The sequence below is a fragment of the Mus musculus genome, chromosome 17 (assembly GCF_000001635.26).
Source record: "Mus musculus strain C57BL/6J chromosome 17, GRCm38.p6 C57BL/6J".
Taxonomy (NCBI): domain Eukaryota; kingdom Metazoa; phylum Chordata; class Mammalia; order Rodentia; family Muridae; genus Mus; species Mus musculus.
Window position 1 is genome coordinate 43,637,674 of NC_000083.6, and position 20,301 is coordinate 43,657,974.

General features: G+C 43.9%; 1 protein-coding gene across 23 annotated transcripts in view; it reads right to left on the minus strand.

Annotated features, from left to right (window-relative positions):
• Nucleotides 1–65: 65 nt before the first annotated feature.
• The window catches only part of Slc25a27 (solute carrier family 25, member 27), a 29,476-nt gene continuing 9,240 nt past the window's right edge, over nucleotides 66–20,301 (minus strand). For 8 of the 23 annotated variants that reach the window (NM_028711.4, NM_001357123.1, XM_030250095.1 and 5 more), the window contains 6 exons: nucleotides 20,009–20,131; nucleotides 15,689–15,801; nucleotides 11,952–12,036; nucleotides 10,019–10,111; nucleotides 9,348–9,450; nucleotides 66–6,003 (listed from right to left, as the gene is read on the minus strand). In NM_028711.4, the coding sequence (NP_082987.1) occupies nucleotides 5,932–6,003; nucleotides 9,348–9,450; nucleotides 10,019–10,111; nucleotides 11,952–12,036; nucleotides 15,689–15,801; nucleotides 20,009–20,131 (589 nt within the window). In that variant the 3' untranslated portion in view covers nucleotides 66–5,931. Of the gene's footprint in view, nucleotides 9,451–10,018; nucleotides 10,112–11,335; nucleotides 11,433–11,951; nucleotides 12,180–15,688; nucleotides 15,802–20,008; nucleotides 20,132–20,301 lie in introns of those variants that run through there. The other 15 variants (XM_017317678.2, XM_017317681.2, XM_006525001.4 and 12 more) reach the window with 6 other exon arrangements.

The window sequence follows — 20,301 nt, forward strand, 5'->3', positions numbered from 1 at the left end:
CCCAAATAAGTCAGTTTCAATTTTCACAATGAACATTTAAAAAAATAAAACAAAACAAAACAAAAAAACTTCTACATTTTTATTGTTATCTCGAAACCATACTGGGGTTGAAAATAACCACTACATCAGTCAGTCATTTAAAGTCACTTATTTTTAAAATTCAGAATAGCACACTTTATTTGCTTACATAGGTTCCTGTTTGTTACCAGATATTTTCAGCAAACAGATCTCTTTAGGCACCTTCATCCGCTTTAATCAAACCTTCAAAGTGGCTCCTGCTGCTGCTGGCAATCACAACACTCAGTTGGGGGTAAAGTATGGGGGTGGGGTGTGTGTATGAGAAAAACAATCCGTGTGCCCCTCACCGGTCAGAAATGCTAAGACACTGCATTTGTCTGGTATTAAATGAAGGGCAAATTTCCAGACCCACTCTAAAATGAAAAATGTCATAATCATACCAGTTTATTAGCTATTAACCAACATATTAATGTAAAGCTACCCAATGTAATAAAATTGAGTCGCCTATCTGGGAGGCATCTTTTCCTCATTAATTTATTTATTCATTTTACATCCCGATCGCTCCTCCCCACCAGTACGTTTAGATTTTTCAAAACCTACTTTAACAAGGGCTCTCAAGCACTTTGACCCCCCTTCTAGCCCACCATTCAAGGATAGGAGAGAAAAGATGGTAAATAGGACGAGGCGGGGAGGTGGACCTGTTTAGAAGTAGCTCTTCGGAGTGATTCCAAACTCTTGTCAGGATACCAGCAGTCCAGTTCTGTAGTGTCAGGATATCAACAGTCTAGTTCAACAGTGTCACCAACCACGAATCAGCAATGGTGGCAAGATCCAGCAGAAACTGCTATGCCTCTGCTGAACTGGCACCAGTCGGTGGGACTGACCAGGACCAGCTGAAAAGGCCAGGAGTTCTCTGCCGTGCCTCTCTCAACAAGTGAAGATCAGCGAAGACTGGAGACCAAGGGAGAGCTGCACAGGCAGCCATGCAGGAGTCCAGTCCCTGTCCCTTGAGTCCTATTTATACTCTCTCGAAACATCACATGCCCTCCCAGGGGTCTTGCCTCATTGAGTCTGCATCACAGGACAGACTAGAAATGTCCCCTTTACCTCCTCCTTCCTCCACAGGTTGGTTTGGTTTTTTGCTTTTTGTTTTTGTTTTTTAATTTTATGTGTCTAATGTGTGTGTGGTAGGGCATGAGTGTGTCATAATGTGGGTGTGGAGGTCAGGGGTGTCTGTTCTACCATGTGGAGCTTGGGGTAGAACCCAGGCTGTCAAGCTTGGTAGCAGGTGCCAGTCCTCGCTGAGAGATCCTGCCAGCCCATTATGGAAGGCTTTAAATAGACGAAGAGGGCCTTTCTTACAAATTATACTACGTTTGAGCACCAGTGATCCTTTCAGTGGGAGGTTAAACATTTTGTAAATAACTTAATGAAGTTAGAGGTGCTATTCAGCATAATTCTTTTGAAGATAGAAGGGAAAATAAAATACAACAATCGGTCCATAAGTGTTTTTCTCTCCATTTCCTTACAAAAGAGAAAATCCTCCTGAATCAGCAGATGTCCTCCGTGTGGCTCACAGAGAACTATTATAGAATCCCTGCTTTCAGAGAGCTCCCTCGTGGAGGAAAGAAAAACATCTCTATCCACTTAGTTGGGGAGACAATGGGACCCCTGGGTGCTATGGCTCTGGAAAGCTTCTGATAAGGCTAATTAGCCAATCTAGATGAAGATGGATGGGTGGGGTGATCAGACAGAAGTTAGGTGAAGGACTCAGAACGAAGGCCTCACAATGCACAGACAAGTGGGCCACCACATACATCTCTAGGGGAGTAAGCTGGGGGCTGTGCATCTGAAAGGAGGAAGAGATGCAAAGGCAGGGAGAGATGAAGGCCAGAAAAAAGGGTGGGGTCAGACGGAGAGGACCTTGAGCATGTCACTAAGGAGTTTAACTCTATTGTGGATATGATGGAGCAACTGAAGGCAATACCACTCAGTGAGGCATCCCAGTTACTGAGAGAAACTATCCTGAGACAGAACAAAGCTCCCAGTGAGACAGACCAGATGCAGAGGCCTAGGTTAACAGCACAGATTAACATAACAAATGCTATATGAATAACATTTATTTTGATTAGGACTTTTTACAACCTTGGAATATGAGGAAATAATTATACTCAGAGAAAAGAAAATCTAAATGAAAAAAAAAAAAACCTATCAAAATGATGTCCCCGTCAGATACCGAGTATATTAAGATAAAGACAGCAGTGATTTCTCTAGTCCTTCCTATAAAGAAACAGAAATCTAGGGATGTGAAGGGCTAGACCACAGTGTCAGAGTTCTGCTCTGTTAAAAGAAAAGTGCAGACTGCAAGTGGGGGGGGGATCCTCACATTTCAGGGTCAGGCTTCCTTCCCTGTTACTGCGTGTACTAGCTGGCACGCAGTAACAGTACATGTTTGACTGGTAATTGTTATAAAGAAGAGCTTTGGTTTAACCTGGGAAAAGAGAATGGTTTTCTTACCAAATATTTGGTTTCTGGTTTTGTTTCATTTGGAGACATGGTCTTTTATGTAGCCCAGGCTGGCCATGAACCTGCCAAGTGGTCAGGATGACCCTGAGCTTCTATAAGGCTATCCCCCTCCATCTCCCAAGAACTAGGATTATAGGTATATGCCACCATGCCATGTCAAAACTCATTCTCTGAATCATCAAATAGTAAAAGTATGCATTTTCCCAATGAGATGTCTTGCAGAAATATGGTTTTGTTTATAGAGAGGGAAAAAAAGTATAAACTCAATTGGAAATCAATGTACCTGAGAATCTATTAAATAATAAAAATTTCATTTAAATATTCAATTTGTTTCCTTTTTACATTAACAAGGTGAGGTACACTCAGACTCATATGACAGCTAGTCTTAAAATAAGGATGACATAACTAATATAGATTATATTAGCAATATATAATTTTATTGTATATTAATATTATATTAGCAATAAACAATTTTTCTTAGCTACCAAGCAGCCAAAATAAATAAGTAAATAAGTAAGCTGACAAACAAATGAATAAATAAACAACCAACCAAACAAAGAAGGCTATTAATGAAGGCTGTGATTCACATTAAAACAAAGCACCTACCCAGTCCTCAACCTGAAGAATTATAACCCAGCAAGGCCTGGAGCTTTGTAACAACAGCTGCTATTCCCAGGGCTGGAGAAATGGCCTAGTGGTTAAGAGTGCATGCAGGCTGCTCTTCCAGAAGGTCTGAGTTTAATTCCCAGCACCCACATGGCAGCTCACAACCATCTGTAACTCTAGTTCCAGGAGATCTAATGCCCTCTTCTGGCCTCTTTAGGAACCACATGCAATGGTACAGAGACACACATCCAGGCAAATCACCCACACATGTCAAAAACAAAAACAAAACAACACCAAAACGAACTAAATAAAAACCCTTATTATTTCTAACTAAAATAAGACTTAAGAAATGCAATCCCTTTAATCAGATATACTTGCTAACTTGCTTTTAAAGATCAGAACATAATTTATAACTAAATATGCATAGATTTTAAAAAGAAAAAAATATTATTTGACTAGAGAAAAGGTAAAAGTGCAAAAAGAAAAAGAAAAAGAAAAAGAAAAGAAAGAAAAGGAAAAAATGCCTGGAATTGAGCTACAGAGGCCGAGAAGTGCCAGCTACAGAGTTACACAGTAGGAAAGTCACAGACGGGAGCTTTCTCATGTGTTTACTTTGAAAAGAACCTAGCGTATTCCAAGTGGGTACAAAGAGGCTGCATTTTCTAATAAAGCATGGGAGTAATGGGTTATGTGCCAGAGACATGACAAGCATCCAGACGGTGATGACTCTTAGTGGTCAAGTCCATTTCAGCGTAAACTTTATGCTGTGAGCAACACAGATATACTGATGACGTATGACACGAAACATCATCCTCAACAACAATAACAAAAACAAAGCCGGAGACGACGCAGGATCGGAGACGGGGCTGCTGTGAAGCCGATGTAAGGGGTCTGCTTGGGTACCTCGTCAGTGTGGGATATTATGGTCTACTCTAAAACCCATAACACTCAGGACCTTGGCACTGTGCAGCACCAGCACCCTCCTTTCTCTGGGTTTCAGTTTCCAAACCAAGGATCAACGTGTCCTTGTCCCAGTCCCCAGCCCCCAAAAGAAGGAAGCTGAGCCATTTTTTTTTCAATAGTTGTGTTTGCATGTAATTATTTGATTCCATTTTTTACTTAGTCATAAACATTAGAAAACATAGAAAAACCAAAATCTCCCCCAAAGTGATTTTGTTTGTGGAGCAGAATGCTTGGGGACTTAAGCACATACTATAGGCTAACAGATATTACTTAGCAACTCAATTGCAGGCTGACAGATGCAACAGAAAGGTGGGTAACCTGAAGATGTACAGGGATCAAACGCCACCTTCTGTCGGTAGAAAAGTGAGATTGTTACACACATTGAAAGGGCCTTAAAAGTGTGCTTCCTCCTTTGAAGTGGCAGTGATTCTTCATCCGCTCATTCGTACAGCGCTGACGGGGCCGCTGCCGTGTCGGAGCATCTGCCCATCAGAGCAGCTATTCGGTTGGCTCTGAGATCTACCTTGGGCCTGAGTGGTCGGAGTTTTTCTAGTCATATCCCCAAGCTGTTACCCCTGAGCTGTAGCCATCCATCCTAAAACACCCTGTGTCTGAGGCTGGGGGGGGGGGGGGAGTGTGAATCTGCAGAAACCTTTCTAGAAAGAGAGAAAAGGACTGGATGCAAAGACTGGAGAGGCTACCAGGGACCACGGACGGCGAGCACTTGCCACACCACAGGCGAGGATGAGTAAGACTCAATGATTAACACTCAGGTTTCTGAAAGTTTCACGACATCTGAGTTCTCTCTCTCTCTCTCTCTCTCTCTGTCTCTCTCTGTCTCTCTCTCTCTCTCTGCCCTCTCCTCTCTGTAACAGAGAAGAGAGATGCAGAGGGTGACACAAGAGAGAGTAAGCTTGCTCCCAAAACATTCCTGAAAAGCTGATGACCGTATGAGGCGCTTCCTAAGAACGCCCCGAGAGCTCAGTCTCAGACAAGTATATTGTGGTTCTCTTGGTTATGCTTCTCAGAGCTATGGGCCAATGTGGTTGTAATGGAATGTGTTCCAGAGCAAGCGTTCTGTTCTTACGGACAGACTGTGGCTGTCAGGGGATATCTCTAGCCTCTAGCATGCATAAAGCAGTGGCAACCAGTAAAGGACACCTGCAAAGGCAGCAGACCCAGGATCAAGAGGCCTCTTTCCTTGCAATCCAACATCACTTCAAGTTGCCTCTTTTATCTTTCCATCCTCCTTGCAGGAAAAGGTTAAGCGACTTCTTTCAGCACTAAGAAAACTCAAGATGTTTATTCATGACTTCTCATTTGCCTCTGTGTAGATTACGATATGTGCACTCTACGAACAGAAAAGCGAGAGTTGTCAAACGGCAACAATAAATAACTGGCTCAAAGGTTAAATGTGTTTCCTAAGCACTAGTCTTCCACATGGATGACGTCTATCCAGGCCTGGGATGCTGGCTGTCTCTGCTGCTCCTCTAAGGCAGATGCTGCTTCTGCACAGATCAGCAGCTCAACGTCCAAACCTCCTGGCCCAAGGTCAAAGTGGTCTGGGTTCCATCCGTTAGCAAACGCCTTGCTGTGTCTCAGTGGTTGGTCTTGAGAGATTGGACCAGACAGATTGCTCTTAGGTAAAAGGAGGAGTCAGAGGGAGCTCCATGGGGATTCCATAAAGAGATAAAGTGCTGCCCCCTGCAAATCGCAGTCTCTGTGGAGTAAAGTATCTTCCTAAAGAGGTAGAAATAACAGGGGCGTGTGTCGCAGATGCTCTTGTTCAGTGACAATGAGCACTCTAGCTTTAAGGGCTTAAAATGGGCTGACTCCACTCATCTCTCGGATTTTTTCATAAGTGAGCCAGAACACCATTGACCAAGGGGTCTGAAAGATTAACCAAAGAGGTTAGTGCACATTTCAAAGCAATTATAAAGGTTCTACATAGACATCTTTGAGTGACAGTAATTTTCAATTCACTTGTAAAAACAAAACAAAACAAAACAAAAAAAGCCCCACAAATTTCCTAATAGTTTGTTTACCTTTGTAAATCACCTTGAAACTTACAAAGCATTTTCCTGTCATATTAATCACAGATTTCCCCAAGAACAACTTGCAATGGAAAAACAAAAAACAAAAAACAAAGCCATACACACACACACACACACACACACACACACACACACACACACACACACACACACACACACAAAAGCCAAACAGATCTTATCTCCATTTTACAGATGAGGATGCTGGGCCTTAGTCAGCTGCCCACTGGCACGGTGTGGAACTAGACCCCACTGCTCTTTCTACTGATCATTTCTGCTTAAAGGCTACAACCTGGGATGCCTTAACTTCTGTACTAAGCTGCTATCTAATTAAAGACTTAAGAGTAAGGAAGATACAGATAAGTCTTTAAAGGTTGGGTCATAAAAATCTTAGTCCTAGATGTCTTGCAATCTGCATAAACAAATTCTCATGGAAGAGAAAAAGGAGCCCCCAAGTTCAGAATGGCTTGACCTTAATCTGATGTGTCTACCCACAGGAACTAGGAAGGATGTGGTCTGAAAGGAGTCGTGAATGCTAGGAAGTAGGGATTACCAGAGAAAGAATGCTTGGATTGAACCCCTCTCTATTTTGGTTCTGATCAGTGACTAGAGAGGATTTCGGCTTAACTAGTTTGAATCGAAACTGGATCTGCTGTGCTTGTAAAGGAATGCATGTCTGGGTTGCGAAATCCTGAACGTGTTTCACTGGCAGGCTAAGAATGTACTACGAAGCAGTTGGCTGATCTGCACACACACACAGCTGAGATAAGAAGCACAAAGTTGTGAATGTGCCACTTCCCTGTGTCATCAGGACCATGGAGCTGGGGTCACACATCCTGCTCTAAGGACGTGGTTGTCAGTTTTGCTTCTCATAGGATTGTGTCATTATTGTGTCCAAGTGCATCTGGCCCCACAGTGCTGCCTCAGGTTTGTCTCGAGCCTACTGCAGGCCTTTCTCATGCCTGTTTCTGCAGAGCTGGCTGTTCAAAAGTCCTCTTGGCGTGCTACTCTTAAATTTTAAGTTTACAAAAAAGCTCCTCTGGCTGTGATGCTTAGTAAGAGACTTTCTAATGCTGACTTGGGCCCACGTCGGGCTTGAACTTCTGAAGAACATGCTGGCCTGGAGGCACCAGGTATCTGCATAATTTATCAAATGTGCTGTGCAGTGTGAATATACCAGATATAATTATAAGTTCCAGTGAAGCTAGCCAGGTACCTGCAGGTTCTTATGAGGCAGATGCCAGGGTTCAATCATGTATAGCAGCAACCAACAGGACAGTAACACACACCTTGATGCTGCCTGCTTGATGACGCTTATCCACTAATCCATCTCCTTCACCCAGGAACACGGTGAGTGGCAGGAGTCTTTGCAGGGCACATCTATCCCTGTCTCCTTCCTGAAAAGAACTCTTTACTTCCTGGACAGGGTGTGTGGGGGAAGCCTTTGAAGGGTGCACCTGTCTCTGGCCCCTTCCTGTAAGGAGCTCTCCATTTCCTGGCCACATGCTACTGCCAGGATGTTCTGCCTCACCAGCCTACAGAAGCCATGGAGTCAGCTGACCACAGACTGAAACCTCAGAAACCACAAGATCAAATAAACCCTTCTGTCTTCTTTGAGATTGTCTTGTCAGGTGTTGGGTACTTGGTTACAGCAACAGCCGGCTGACTGACTCTTTGTATCAGGTGTTGCTATGAGCTTTGGCTGTTAATGTTCTTATTACAAGCCATCTACTATCCTGTCTGTATGTTCTTATACTTACTCCCTACACCTCCATCCCTGCTTCCCCCAGGTTAGATGCTGATATTGATCTAATTCTGGCATTAAGACAGTCTTCTGTGTATTTATCTGTTCAGATGTCCAATAGGTACCCCAAACATTCTGTATCGAAAATCGCATTTACTGAATCTACATTTCTTGCCCTGCAAATGATGCCCATCTCGACAAACTACTGGCAGCAACAATTGCCCAGGTCCTGGTTTTTCTTCCCCTTATCTTCTCTGGCCACTCAGCTACCCTCATCCAGTCAGGCTTCTATGCCCCGACGACCTATGGAAGGGCATCCTCTTCCCTCACTGCCAGACTTCTCTCTGTACCACCACTATGTTTCACTGATCGCTCCAGGCCTTTTTCTCAACACAGGAAATACAGAATAATCTAGAAGTGCAGAATTGGCCAAGCCACAGCACATCCGAGTATGCATGGTTCACCCCGTCTGTCTGCTTTGAGCCTCTCTGCCTTGCTTTTCCCCTTGTTCTCTGCATACTGGCCAGTTCTGTTTTCCATACTCCCCTGCCCTGGGGCTCTCGGAACACTCTCACCCATCTCCAGAGAACGTTTTCTTACCATTTTGTTTGGGCAAGCCCTATTCAGTCTTCAAGTCTCTCTTAGGGAGAGGTCTTCGGAATTGCCCAGTGTAGACTGTACCTGTACCTACTGCTGTGTATCTCCAAAGCCCTACAAAGTCTTCCTGTGACAGCCAACATTTATAGTTTCTTATTCAAAGTTAAGTCTACTTTATAGGGCATGCACTCAAGTCTCTCTGTCTCTGTCTCTCTCTCTGTGTTGATTTTTGATTGTCTAGCCCCATAACTCATCCACATTTTCAAGTATAAGCACTTACAAAACAACTGTGCTATGAATTACAGCTACCGCATCACTAACTGTTTAGTACACTGGAGTAAATGGCAGAAGCACAGCGGGCCATGGAGCTCTTTTAAAGTGGGGTCTCTGTGGTAATCACACCTGTATAACTCCGTCGTCAAAACAAGTTCTGAAGCAGCAACATTTCCTAGAAATTCTGAAATCTCTATATCCATCCCAACCTAGGTTGTTTTAGCTAAGGCTAAGGCTTTATATCACTTAAAAAAAATCTGTCTTTATCTATGTATGTAATAGATTATCAACCTGTTTATTAGTAAATGTGACAGGGTCACTTAGCCTTAGTCTGTCAAGAAAGGAAACAAGATTCTAAGGAAAGGTTAAAAGAAAAAGAAAAAAAGAAAAAAGAAAAAACAACAACCCTGTAATAAATATTTTAAAAGGGGAGGATGAATGGGCCTCTTGTGCAGGCAAGGCCATGCCACGCGTCAGAGTTCAGAATGAAAACTATCTGCAAAGGACAAGTAACTGAAATACAAAGAAAACAAAAGTAAAGGAAGAAATAGAACCTCCCCCATCTTTACCATTCTCAGCCACGAGGGTAGAAAGCCTTTATACAGGCTCAGGAAGCCTTCCCCTTGAACAGCCTGGATCAAGCAGTCAGCTGATGACTTATACAAAAGTCCCCTGGAAGGAGAAAGAGACCTTTGTCACATCCCCTCTGTAAACAGAGATGTAAATAGGGCCATCTACAGAGGGCTGTTCTGAGCTAAACACTTTCCATATCGGTGCTCCATTGACATAAGACGTAAGTATGTTCAGTTTATCACGGGCATTTCCTGCCGACTCTTTTTTCCCATCACCCCCTCTGTCCTCTCTGGAGTTCATTCCACAAGACTTCTTCCGAAGAGCGCTACTTTATACCACATCGAATTCTGTTGCCTGAAGGGTACACGCTCTGAACAGAGTGGTCTGCAGATTCTCCGCAGAGCATTTCAAAGCTTTCAGGATGCTTTGAGAACAATAAAGTCACAATAACTACTTGGTGTCTAAACAATACGGCGGCTAGCTCAATTTCCCAAAAGCTTAGTATATTTACATCAGACAAAGAAAGTAATTTCACATGAACATTTGCCTTGCTGAAGAGGAAAACAGGAATGCATCGCAATCACATAGACCTTCGGAAGACAGCATCTTTTAATCACCAACACTGCTGCAGCCGCGCCAGCATGTGGGCACTAAGGGCTTTACCGACCTTCCTTGTTTGTCTCGAGGTTGGTTCATTATTCGGCTTTTGATGACATCGGCTGGTGTTCCCAGAATAGAAGCCACAAGTCCAGAACACAAACTGTAGATACAAATACATAAAACTTAAAGAGAATATTCAACAGCTTCCAAATTCTAAAAGAAAGGCATTTAATATTTAAAAAGAAAGGAGCATTAAATATTCTTTGATATTAAAATTAGTGCTTAGTTCAGTAGAGGAAAAAATTTTAAAGCATGGCCAGTCAACAGATATTTCCCCCCCCTGCTGCCAGGCTTCCTTTATGTAGGGAACAGGAGATAAGAGTCTCTCATTTGAGACAGCTTGGGAAGAAAGGTGCTTGTCAGCAAGCTTGATGGCCTGAGTCATGATTTCAGTCCCCAGAACCCGTGGTGGAAGGAGAGTGCTAATTCCTGAAAGCTGTCCTCTGACCTCCACATGCATGCTGTGGTGTGCACACATACAATCACATGGCAGATTCTCTGTCTCTCTCCCCCCCCTCTGTCTGTCTGTCTCTCTCTCTGTGTCTCTCTCTGTCTCTGTCTCTGTCTCTGTCTCTGTCTCTCTCTCTCTCTCTCTCTCTCTCTCTCTCTCTCTCTCTCTCTCTCTCTCTCACACACACACACACACACACACACACACACACACACACCCCACCACCACCACTACCACTACCAATAAGAACAAGACTAGAAATAATAAATGTCTAAGAAGATCCTGTTCTGGAGGCATCTACGCTATTCAGGGAGAGGCTGAGAAAAATTAGATAGCTTCAGGTAGTGGCCAGTGCCAGGAAAAAAAAATTAAAATGGGCAAATGTAATAGGTGTTAATTGAGTGACAGGCAGGTAGGGACAGGCACTGGGGTGTGACTGGGTCACCTGTCAGCACAGATCTGGAGGCAGTGTTACAAGGACAAAGAGTAGCATGTTCAAAAAAAAAAAATCTTGGGGGCAGGGAGTGTGCATCTTTAATACCATCAATTTGAGAATATTAATATTATGTCACATATCTGAGGGTCACCTCAGTAGCATAGGGGGATTAAATAATTTTTTTTTTAAGGATTTAGAAATAAGATCAGGAGCCAGGCAAAACATCTCTGTGATGTGAAGGGCGGCAGACACCTAAATGCTACCCATGGTAATGGAGGGGTTGAAAGGATGTGTCAAAGAGAAGGAACAGCAGAAGAGCCGAATTCCCTCAAACCCTCATGTCTGATCTCTTTCCTCTGTGTCCTCTCCCTTGGCTTCGCTGGTGTTTTTGTTGTTTTCTGTCCTTTGAGCCCTGAAGCGACCGACTCCTTTATCACCTTATTTCCTGTTCACCACTTTCACACATGTCCAGTTCTCCCAGTTGGGGGGTGCCCTGGGCAGAGCCATTGCACGATGGAGACCAGGAAAATCAGCCTAGAAGGCCACACATAATTGAGTTAAAGAGACCGTAGTCAGAAACTGCCCCCCACCCCACCCCGAGGGGCAGTCCCATCAAGTCTGAATGTTTGAGTTTAATCTGAAATGTGCTGTGATTTTTTTTCTGTCTCTTCCACATTTTAATTGACACAAACTTGAAGAATATGACCCTCCAAGAACATAGCATGACACCTCACTATAGCTTGACATTCTTGCCCAAAGGTCCTCAAGGTTAGAGTTTATGACAACAATTCAAGACAAGGCCAGATATGTCCAAAGAGATGGCACAGGGGTTAAGAGCTCTTTGCTGCTCTTGCAGAGGACCAGAGTGTGGTTCCCAAAACCCGTCACTCTAGCTCAAGGGGATCCAAGCTCTTCGGGCCTCAGGGGCCACCTGTGCTCACATGCACATGCCTGCACACAGACTCAAATGTATACGCATAATTAAAAATAAAATTAAATCCTAAACATGAACAGGAAACAGAGAAACTAAGAAGGGGCTAAACAATCACCTACCTGGATAAGCCGTGGGTGGAAATATTGTCTTCAAGCGGTGTGTTCAATACCAGGTAGTGTTTCACTGTGTCGTAAGTGGTTAGATCTGGCGAAGGAGAAAGGGTTGACTATTCATTCACTCAACAGCGAATGTCTTTTGTGTCAAAATTATGCCAGGCTTGGGAGCGGACTGGAATGTGTGCCAGAATGGAAGACACTGTTTTTGCTTGTAAGCAGAGGCAGACAAAGCTACAAAGGGTAGGAAAGAAACAGGAACTCATTGTATCGAGCTGTGCTTCTGTTACCCTCTGGAATGTGGGTCTTTGGACTGAGAAATTTCTCTGAGCTTAAGTCAGATTCAGTCAAGACCCTGACAGTTATAATCAACGGGTCTGGACTGCTGTTTTACATTCAGCTTTTTATATATTTTTCTAAGGCCAATAAGAAGCTACTGAAAGGTTTTTAAAAAGGAGAGGTATACACAGTGCTGAGGTTTTATGAAGATAATCCACGCTGAAGTATAGGCAAGTGAACGGTGAGAATGGACAGGCATGTCAGAGGGTAGAGATGAGACATGACTGATGCTTTTGTAGAATTTGGGGGAGGAGTCCAGAATTGTATTCTGCCCCCTGGTGGCAGATGCAACAAGCCAAACAAACAAGCAGACTGCAGGATGTCAGTGGGGTTTCAGTAAGTATTCTGCAGACCAACAGCAAAAGGGAAGGGATGCAGAAGAAGAGACGAGGGGATGGACTTTAAAGTTTGGGTGAAACAGAAAGGTCTCTTGCTAAAATGACACAAAGGAAGCATGAAGAAATAAGCATTTGGAGAGCAGAGAGAAAGTGCTCTTGATGAAAGGAAAGCATTGGCTGTGAGGCAGGAGCCAGCTTGGGTGGTGAGTGACTCTGCAAAAGGCTGAGTCTGGTGTAGCTGAGCACACAAGGGAGACAGGAGAATGGCAAGCCTGCGCTGGCCCAGGTGACTCAGGAGAGGGTCAGAGGTCAGACTGCAGGAAGACCAGGTGACAAGATATGAGACCATCATGCTAATCCCAATAAGAGATGATGCTGGCTTGATGATGCAGGGTATTGTGGAGCCCTGCTTGGCCTCTGGATAAATTCTGAAAGCAGAAATAGCGGGAAACAGCCAACAGATTGAATTCAGAGAAGGAAAGGTAAAGACAGGGTAAACAGTTTAAAGGGAAGAGCTGTTATTTTTGAGATAAAGATGGAAATAGACAGTTTTTTATGTCTTGTTTTGTTTTTACAAAGGGTGGTCACCTTTGTAAAGCCAGTTCAGGGACAGTGGGACAAAATGGCTATGCAGTGCCTAGGAAGGGACCACAGAGGAGGGGTCTAGTGGCTACGGAGGATGCAACAAGTCATATAGGTACCAAGCTGTGACCATGAGAAGACAGAACTACCGCACTCAGTGGCTAATTGACACAAGGAACATGGAAGGACAAAATCCATACCCATGTAACAAAACGGACTGTTGGGTATTTTGAGACAACGGAGAGTGGAGATTTAAGTGGCTTGCTAATGAAGTTTGGTTTAGACCACATTCGAAGTGATTGATACTCTAGAGACAGCCAAAGGAAGGCCCCGAGAAAGCAACTGGGACTTGGGTGAGTTGAGGCTCTGAGAAAAACCTTGAAGGAACACATTGAGATGCTACACTCACGAGGGTTTCCTGGGGGTGGTGGGTGGGGGTGGGGAATTAGTTACCAATGAGACACAGCAGACGTAAGTGGAGTGACAAAGAAAACATATCTATTACCTTCCACATTTAAGTGACCTGGAACTCTCAAAAATGTTAAGTATTCATTCCCAAGCATCCTATCTTCCATCTTAGAAAGGATTCCTTCACTGACTAAGCCCTGAGCATATGATGAGTCAGCATAAAAGACAGTGGAGAAAAGACGAGTCAGACAAACTGCAGCCATTGCCTTCAGGGGCTCCCATGTAGGCAAGGATACAGACATGTACTAGAGGCCAAGGACAGTAATGACTGCAGAGAACTCCGGGCAGTAAAGGACATCTAACAAGGCCAGCTCCAACTATGGGGAGGGCCTGAGAGAGGTTTAGGAACAATACATGGGCCGAGACAACGGTTTAGCTTTGTATTAAAGGGACGTGTAGATGAAAACTAATCATAAGACAGGATGAGACAGCAAGCAGAGAGGTGAGGAGCAGCTTTGTAAGTGTGGGGGCGCGGCCTCTTGGGGCGCGGCCTCTTGGGGCGTGGCCTCTTGGGGACGTGGCCTCTCAGCTCTTGACTTTCCCTGGTGCTCCTTCTGGCAGATGAGATGAACTGCACGTGGCAAGTTCTAAAGCATCCTACATCATATTGCAAAATTTCCACTTTGTTACCTAATGAGAGGCCAACAGAAAGTGGTAAGGACATGCACAGCACGTTGGCTCAGTGATTTAGATAAATCTCTGGCTAGCTATGCTATGCGGCTGTACAGTTCTGAGGATGGGGGAAGAAACCCGTCAGACAGCTGTAGCAGAGGTCAAGCTGGGAGTCTGATGATGTGGCCTGTTGGAAGGTCACTGGGGGATACCGAAGTAGCAGGTATTTGTGAGTGGGTGTAGGGGGTGGGCTTAAGATGATGCCTGAAGATGGGAGGAGTTGGTAGTTTTGCCATCTACATTTCAAGGACGCTGTGGGTATGTACATGAAATGACCATTCTCAGAGGTGCAAACCCAGGAAGCCAGGGACACATCTTTCACTTCTTCACCCCAAATTCTGTATTGTTATCAAAAAGGGCAAGCAAGCTGCTTCTTTACTGTTGCTTGTAAACCTTTCCTACATGCTAATTCTCATGAAGATTTCACGTTCATTTTGGTAAATAAATACACATGGCTGGCAGAACAGTAACCATGAAGGAGGCGTACCCACTGTATGTCCAAAACATAGACTCTGCCAACCACAAGGCCTATCTGTCTAGTAGTGGAGTGGCCTCTTGATGTTATGAAATGTTTATACATTTTAGAGTTCAAAGTTATAAAATTAGACATATACACATAAAATAGTGTCTCTTCTTAGGGACTGCTATATGTAACTTCTCAGTAAAGGTATCTGTCAACACATAATTTTAAAATGTTTTCCCTCCTATATAATAGTTAGCATAACAAGCTTCACTAGTAATATATTACTGTATTAATAGCATTTCCTAAATAAGAACATTTGTCTGACACGAGTTAATTTTGACATAGGTATAACTGACTCAGGCTGGCCTTGAACTCATGTTTCTTCCAGCTCAACCTTCCAAAAAAAAAAAAGGGGGGGGGGTGTTTTAGTCTTTTCTAGGTTCTTTGATGTATAGCTGACCGATTGAAACTTTATGGTTATTGCATTTAAAAAAGGAATTAGCAGTTAAAACTGAGAAGTGAATGACAGAGATGCACTGTGGGAGGGATGCTCCCATTTCCAGGCCACAGCCAGTGCTGATCAGGAACATTCTCAACAGAACAGGGCAGAGCCTCGGGCGGGGAGAGAGCTGGGTGTGTGGGCAGAGTGACTGTCATCTGGACTGGGGTAGGAGGCCTCAGGAATGACTCTTTCTTTTCTCTTTATGGGAACAGTTTTTCTGTCTTTGGTCCTTTTCATACGTCACTGACTGAGGTGAAGATGTGCCAGTTACCATCGCTGGTTTGTGTTACTGAAAAATAAAACAATGCCTTCCATAGACCCTGATGCCAGTGCTCATAACTCAGAGATTATGGCTTAGACACTCAAGAAGCGGTGTTACCTCCCATGTTCACAAGCGCTGCTCTCTGAATATTGGGTATCCAGCCTGCCCAAAGCCCGCGGATTCCTCCTTCAGCTAAGATTTTTGCAAATGCATGATGTACTCCACGGAATCTAAGAAAAATCGCAAAGACATGTTATTCTATGTATTCTTGTGTCTGGAAGGCAGATGTGCAAATTTCACCTTCAGGTGATACTTGTAATGGGACCTTTGGCTACTTTGTGGTTCATTTTTCTTTTATTCTTTACTTATTCTTCCTTTTCAATGCCCTAACACTGGGAAGGAGAAGAAAAAAAAAAGGATAGAGGGGGAAGGGAGCGATGAAATCATTAGACTACTTCCTGCTGCTGATGGGCGTTGAGTTCCTTGGGGCAAGTTTGATCTTTGTTGTCAGGATATCTAATTTCTTCTCTCTTTATGCAGGACTACTTGACAAACTGCAACAAACGTACTTCATCCAACCATCAACCGGTCAACCCATCCCTTCTACCCCAGCTCTAGCCCGGTGTATATCCTCTGTAAAGTCCCCAGAATTCCAAATGTTACAGGCAGGCAAAACAAAAAACTATCTGAAGCTGGCAAAATCATGACCCTGCTAGAGCATGAGGCAAATCACAGTCAGCTCTGGAGGACAGTTCAAAGCAGCCCCATATCCCACACCTGGGATTAATATAAAAAAATATATTCATATAGCATTTCTGTGTTTTTGAAGAAACCAAAATTCTCACTACAGATACATTCGAAACACGGCCACAGGAATGCCGGACGCATGGAATACAGTGTCTTGGGGAGTGAGCAGTGAGGGAGGCCCTGCTCAGGCAAGTCGTGTTCCCTGGGTTGTTCTTGGACGGGATTTTGTGCCTGTGGCGACAAATCTTTGCATTGAACTCACAAGACACACTTATTCTTGTTGGGTTTTGGAACACAGCTCTAGAAGCCTGTCTGGTGGAAGGATCTGCTGAATGCTGTCCTTCATGTACGCTGAATCTGGGCATGGCTTTCTGTTCTGCCATCATGCTTTCCCAGATACAATCTATGGCAAGTGCCAGGCCATTGTGCTTAAACTGATCCGTCCTGAGAAAGTTCTGGGGCAGGGCTGCTCTGTTGATCTGTAGTACGAGCTTCCTGGCATTTATCCTCATGCTTTCTGAACTCAGAAGACCGTCTTTGGATCACTGCTTTCTTTGTTACATTCGTATGTAGAAGTATACTGACACTGAAGTAAGGCTGTCTACAGCTTTAGACTATAGTCTGTCCCATTCTTTAAGGTTCTCAGATCCCAGGTCTCAGGGACAGATCTGTACAGGCTAACAAAAGTCATCTGATACAATTTGGAATGAAATACTATTTATTCAGAATCATTAGAAATTAAGAGATTATAAAAAAAAATCTCATTTCCAGATAACTGAATAATTTGTTGTTGAAATGGTTCAAACATTTCTCCTTAAAACGTGGTCTCTTTATTTTATGTGTATGAGCAGTCTGTCTGCATGTATGTAAGAGCAGCACACGCCTGGGGCCTATGGAGCCAGAAGTGAGCACTGGACTCTGCTGGAACTGGAGCGACAGGTGGCTGTGAGCCATCACATGGGAATGGACCTTGAGTGTGGACCTTCTACAGGAGCAGCCAATGCTCCTAGCTGCTGAAGCATCTCTCTAGTCGTTTTCCTTCCCGTCTTCATTCTTTCTCCTTTGCTTTTCTAGTCTTCAGTCTTGTTAGTTAGCACAGGCTGGCCTCAAACTTGTAAATCTCTTGCCTCAACCTCTGGACTACTAGAATTACAGGTGTGTACTGCTATGCCTGACATGATCTAAACATTTATTTAATGGGCAGTGCCATAAATTCTGTCATGATTTTTTCTTCTTAGTCTGGTAAAATGATCAAACTACCACTTTTGGGTTTTTGTTTGTTTGTTTGTTTTATTAGATATTTTCTTTATTTACATTTCAAATGCTATCCCGAAAGTTCCCTATACCCCCCCTCCCTGCTCCCCTACCCACTCACTCCCACTTCTTGGCCCTGGCGTTCCCCTGTACCTGGGCATATAAAGTTTTCAAGGGGCCTCTCTTCCCAATGATGGCCGACTAGGGTACTCTCTCTAGCTCCTCCACTGGGGGCCCTGTGTTCCATCCTATAGATGACTGTGAGCATCCACTTCTGTATTTGCCAGGCACTGGCATAGCCTCACTCGAGATAGCTATATCAGGGTCCTTTCAGCAAAATCTTGCTGGCATATTTGCAAAACACATGAAAATCAAGAAGAACAAAGACCAAAGTGTGGATACTTCATTCCTCCTTAGAATAGGGAATAAAACACCCATGGAAGAAGTTACAGAGACAAAGTTTGGAGCTAAGACGAAAGAATGGACCATCCAGAGACTACCCGACATGGGGATCCATCCCATAATCAGCCACTAAACCCAGACACGTTTGATATTTTTATATCACTAACTCTCACATTAATTATAGTAAGAAGCAATAGTTGTTAGCCTTCATTTTACTGGTGATACAGACCATATACATTTATAATATATACACATATATTCAAACAATACTAAAAAGTCGCTGACTTAGGGCCAGGAGTGTAGCTCAGGTGGATCACTTCCCTAACATGCCCAAGACCCCAGGCTTGGTCCTTAGCATCACAAAACAAAACAAAGAAACTCAAACCCAGCAAACACTGACTCTCACATACTCTTCTAACACTTTGGATTGGAGAGATGGCTCAGTGCTTAAGAGCACTGGCTGCTCTTCCAGAGGTCCTGGGTTCAATTTCTAGCACCCACTTGGCAGCTCACAACAGTCTCTAACTCCAGTGTCAGGAATCCAATGCCCTTTTCTGTCTCCCTCCATATGTGGTGCACAGATTCACATGAAGGCAAAACACCCATATACATCACATAATAATAAACAGAAAATTAAGAATCTCTATCTCATAAGCAAGATGATGTTTTAGGTTAGAACATAGAAAAGACAATCTGAGAATTCTTAAAATTAAATAATATAATCTTTGTGAAAATTACCATCCTATCTTGATTTCACTCTTAACTTCTGTATGCAGGTGAAAACCAAAACTGAATTTGAGGCTTATGAGGCCTCAAAGGATCTGGATTGGAATTCCCTGCTTTTCACTTGTTAGCTGATAGGCATTGCCGTCTCAGAATCTCACCAAAGGACAATGTACAACTATTTTGACATGCACAATTGCTCTGTGCTTGGTCTGTGTAGGTGGTGGTGCTTATGGTCCCCGGATCCACACTCTCTCTCCCTCCCTCCCTCTCTCCCTCCCTCCCTCTCTCCCTCCCTCTCTTTCTTCCTCCCCCTCTCTCTCCCTCTCTCCCTCCCCCCCCTCTCTCTCTCCTTCCCTTCCTCTCTTCCTTCCCTCTTCCTCATTTTCTTTTACAATGGCATCAACCAAAACTTACCAAGATTAGGAACAAAAGAAAGTCACGAAGCCAACATAAAACCAAAGCCAATTAGAGCCCAGCTGAAAACAAGTCTCTGTTGCTGGCTGTTTTTTTTTTTAATCTCTCTCTCTAGACAAACAAATCTCTTTTACTGGTTTCTGGGTATTAGAAAAGCATCGGGGTGGGTCCTGGGATGTTGTAACCCACTTGCTAAGTCAGAGTGCTGTCTCTTGGCCTGATGTGCACCCTACACACTTTTTAAAGTCTGCAGACTACAGCAGGGCAGGCTAGAGAGGGCAGGAGAGGAGTTTTCAATGGTGACCAGACAAGGAAGGTCCTAGCCCTCCTCATTCAAGTCCAGCTCAGCTAGACACAGTGCTCCCCCTCCTCCTCCTCCTCCTCCTCCTCCTCTCCCCCCCCCTCTCTCCCTGTCTCTCTGTCTCTCTCTGTCTCTCTGTCTCCCTCTGTTCTTTTGAAACACAGTATCACTTATAGACCAGGCGAGCCTTGAGTTCACTTTGTACTCCAGGTTGGCCGCATACCCTCTGCAACTCTGCCCAGCCTCCATGTGCTGAGATTACAGGCCAGAATGGCAATGCCCTGCTTCCTAAATTCTTTACCTCACCGTGGAATAGGGGACTAGCCTAACTGTCTTTTATTAGGAGGAGGACCAAAGAATTATCAACACATATAGTTTGTCTGACACAGATGTGTCAGATGTCCAACACATCATTGTGCACAAGGACAATTTGGGTGCTCTCACCTCTTCGCAAATGTAACTTCAAAGGAAAAGGATTAGTGTTATTTCCTTTAGTGAAGACTAGATTGCAAACATGTGAGTGTATCAGATAAATGTCCAAGAAACAGGTGGCTGAAAACGGGGGAAAAGCATCCGTTTCCTGAGCGACTCACCTCAAGGGTTTCCCTTCCAGTCTGCGTTTCCCTTCCATTTGCATCTGGACCTTCACAAGGTCAGTGGGGTTGGCTAAAAACTGTCCGATGACACCAGCCATCATCCCTCCAATGACCGATTTCCTAGTTGCAAAAGGAGATAGTTTTGTTTCCTTTCTTTTTACCAAGTGCCACTTGTTTTCACAGACTGTGCAAGGGAACCACACCACACTTTACAGGCCTTGGGTGAAGATTAAAGATAAAGGACCAACATAAAGGAGAGAAAGGCAGTTTGACTGTTTACTGGTGGGCAG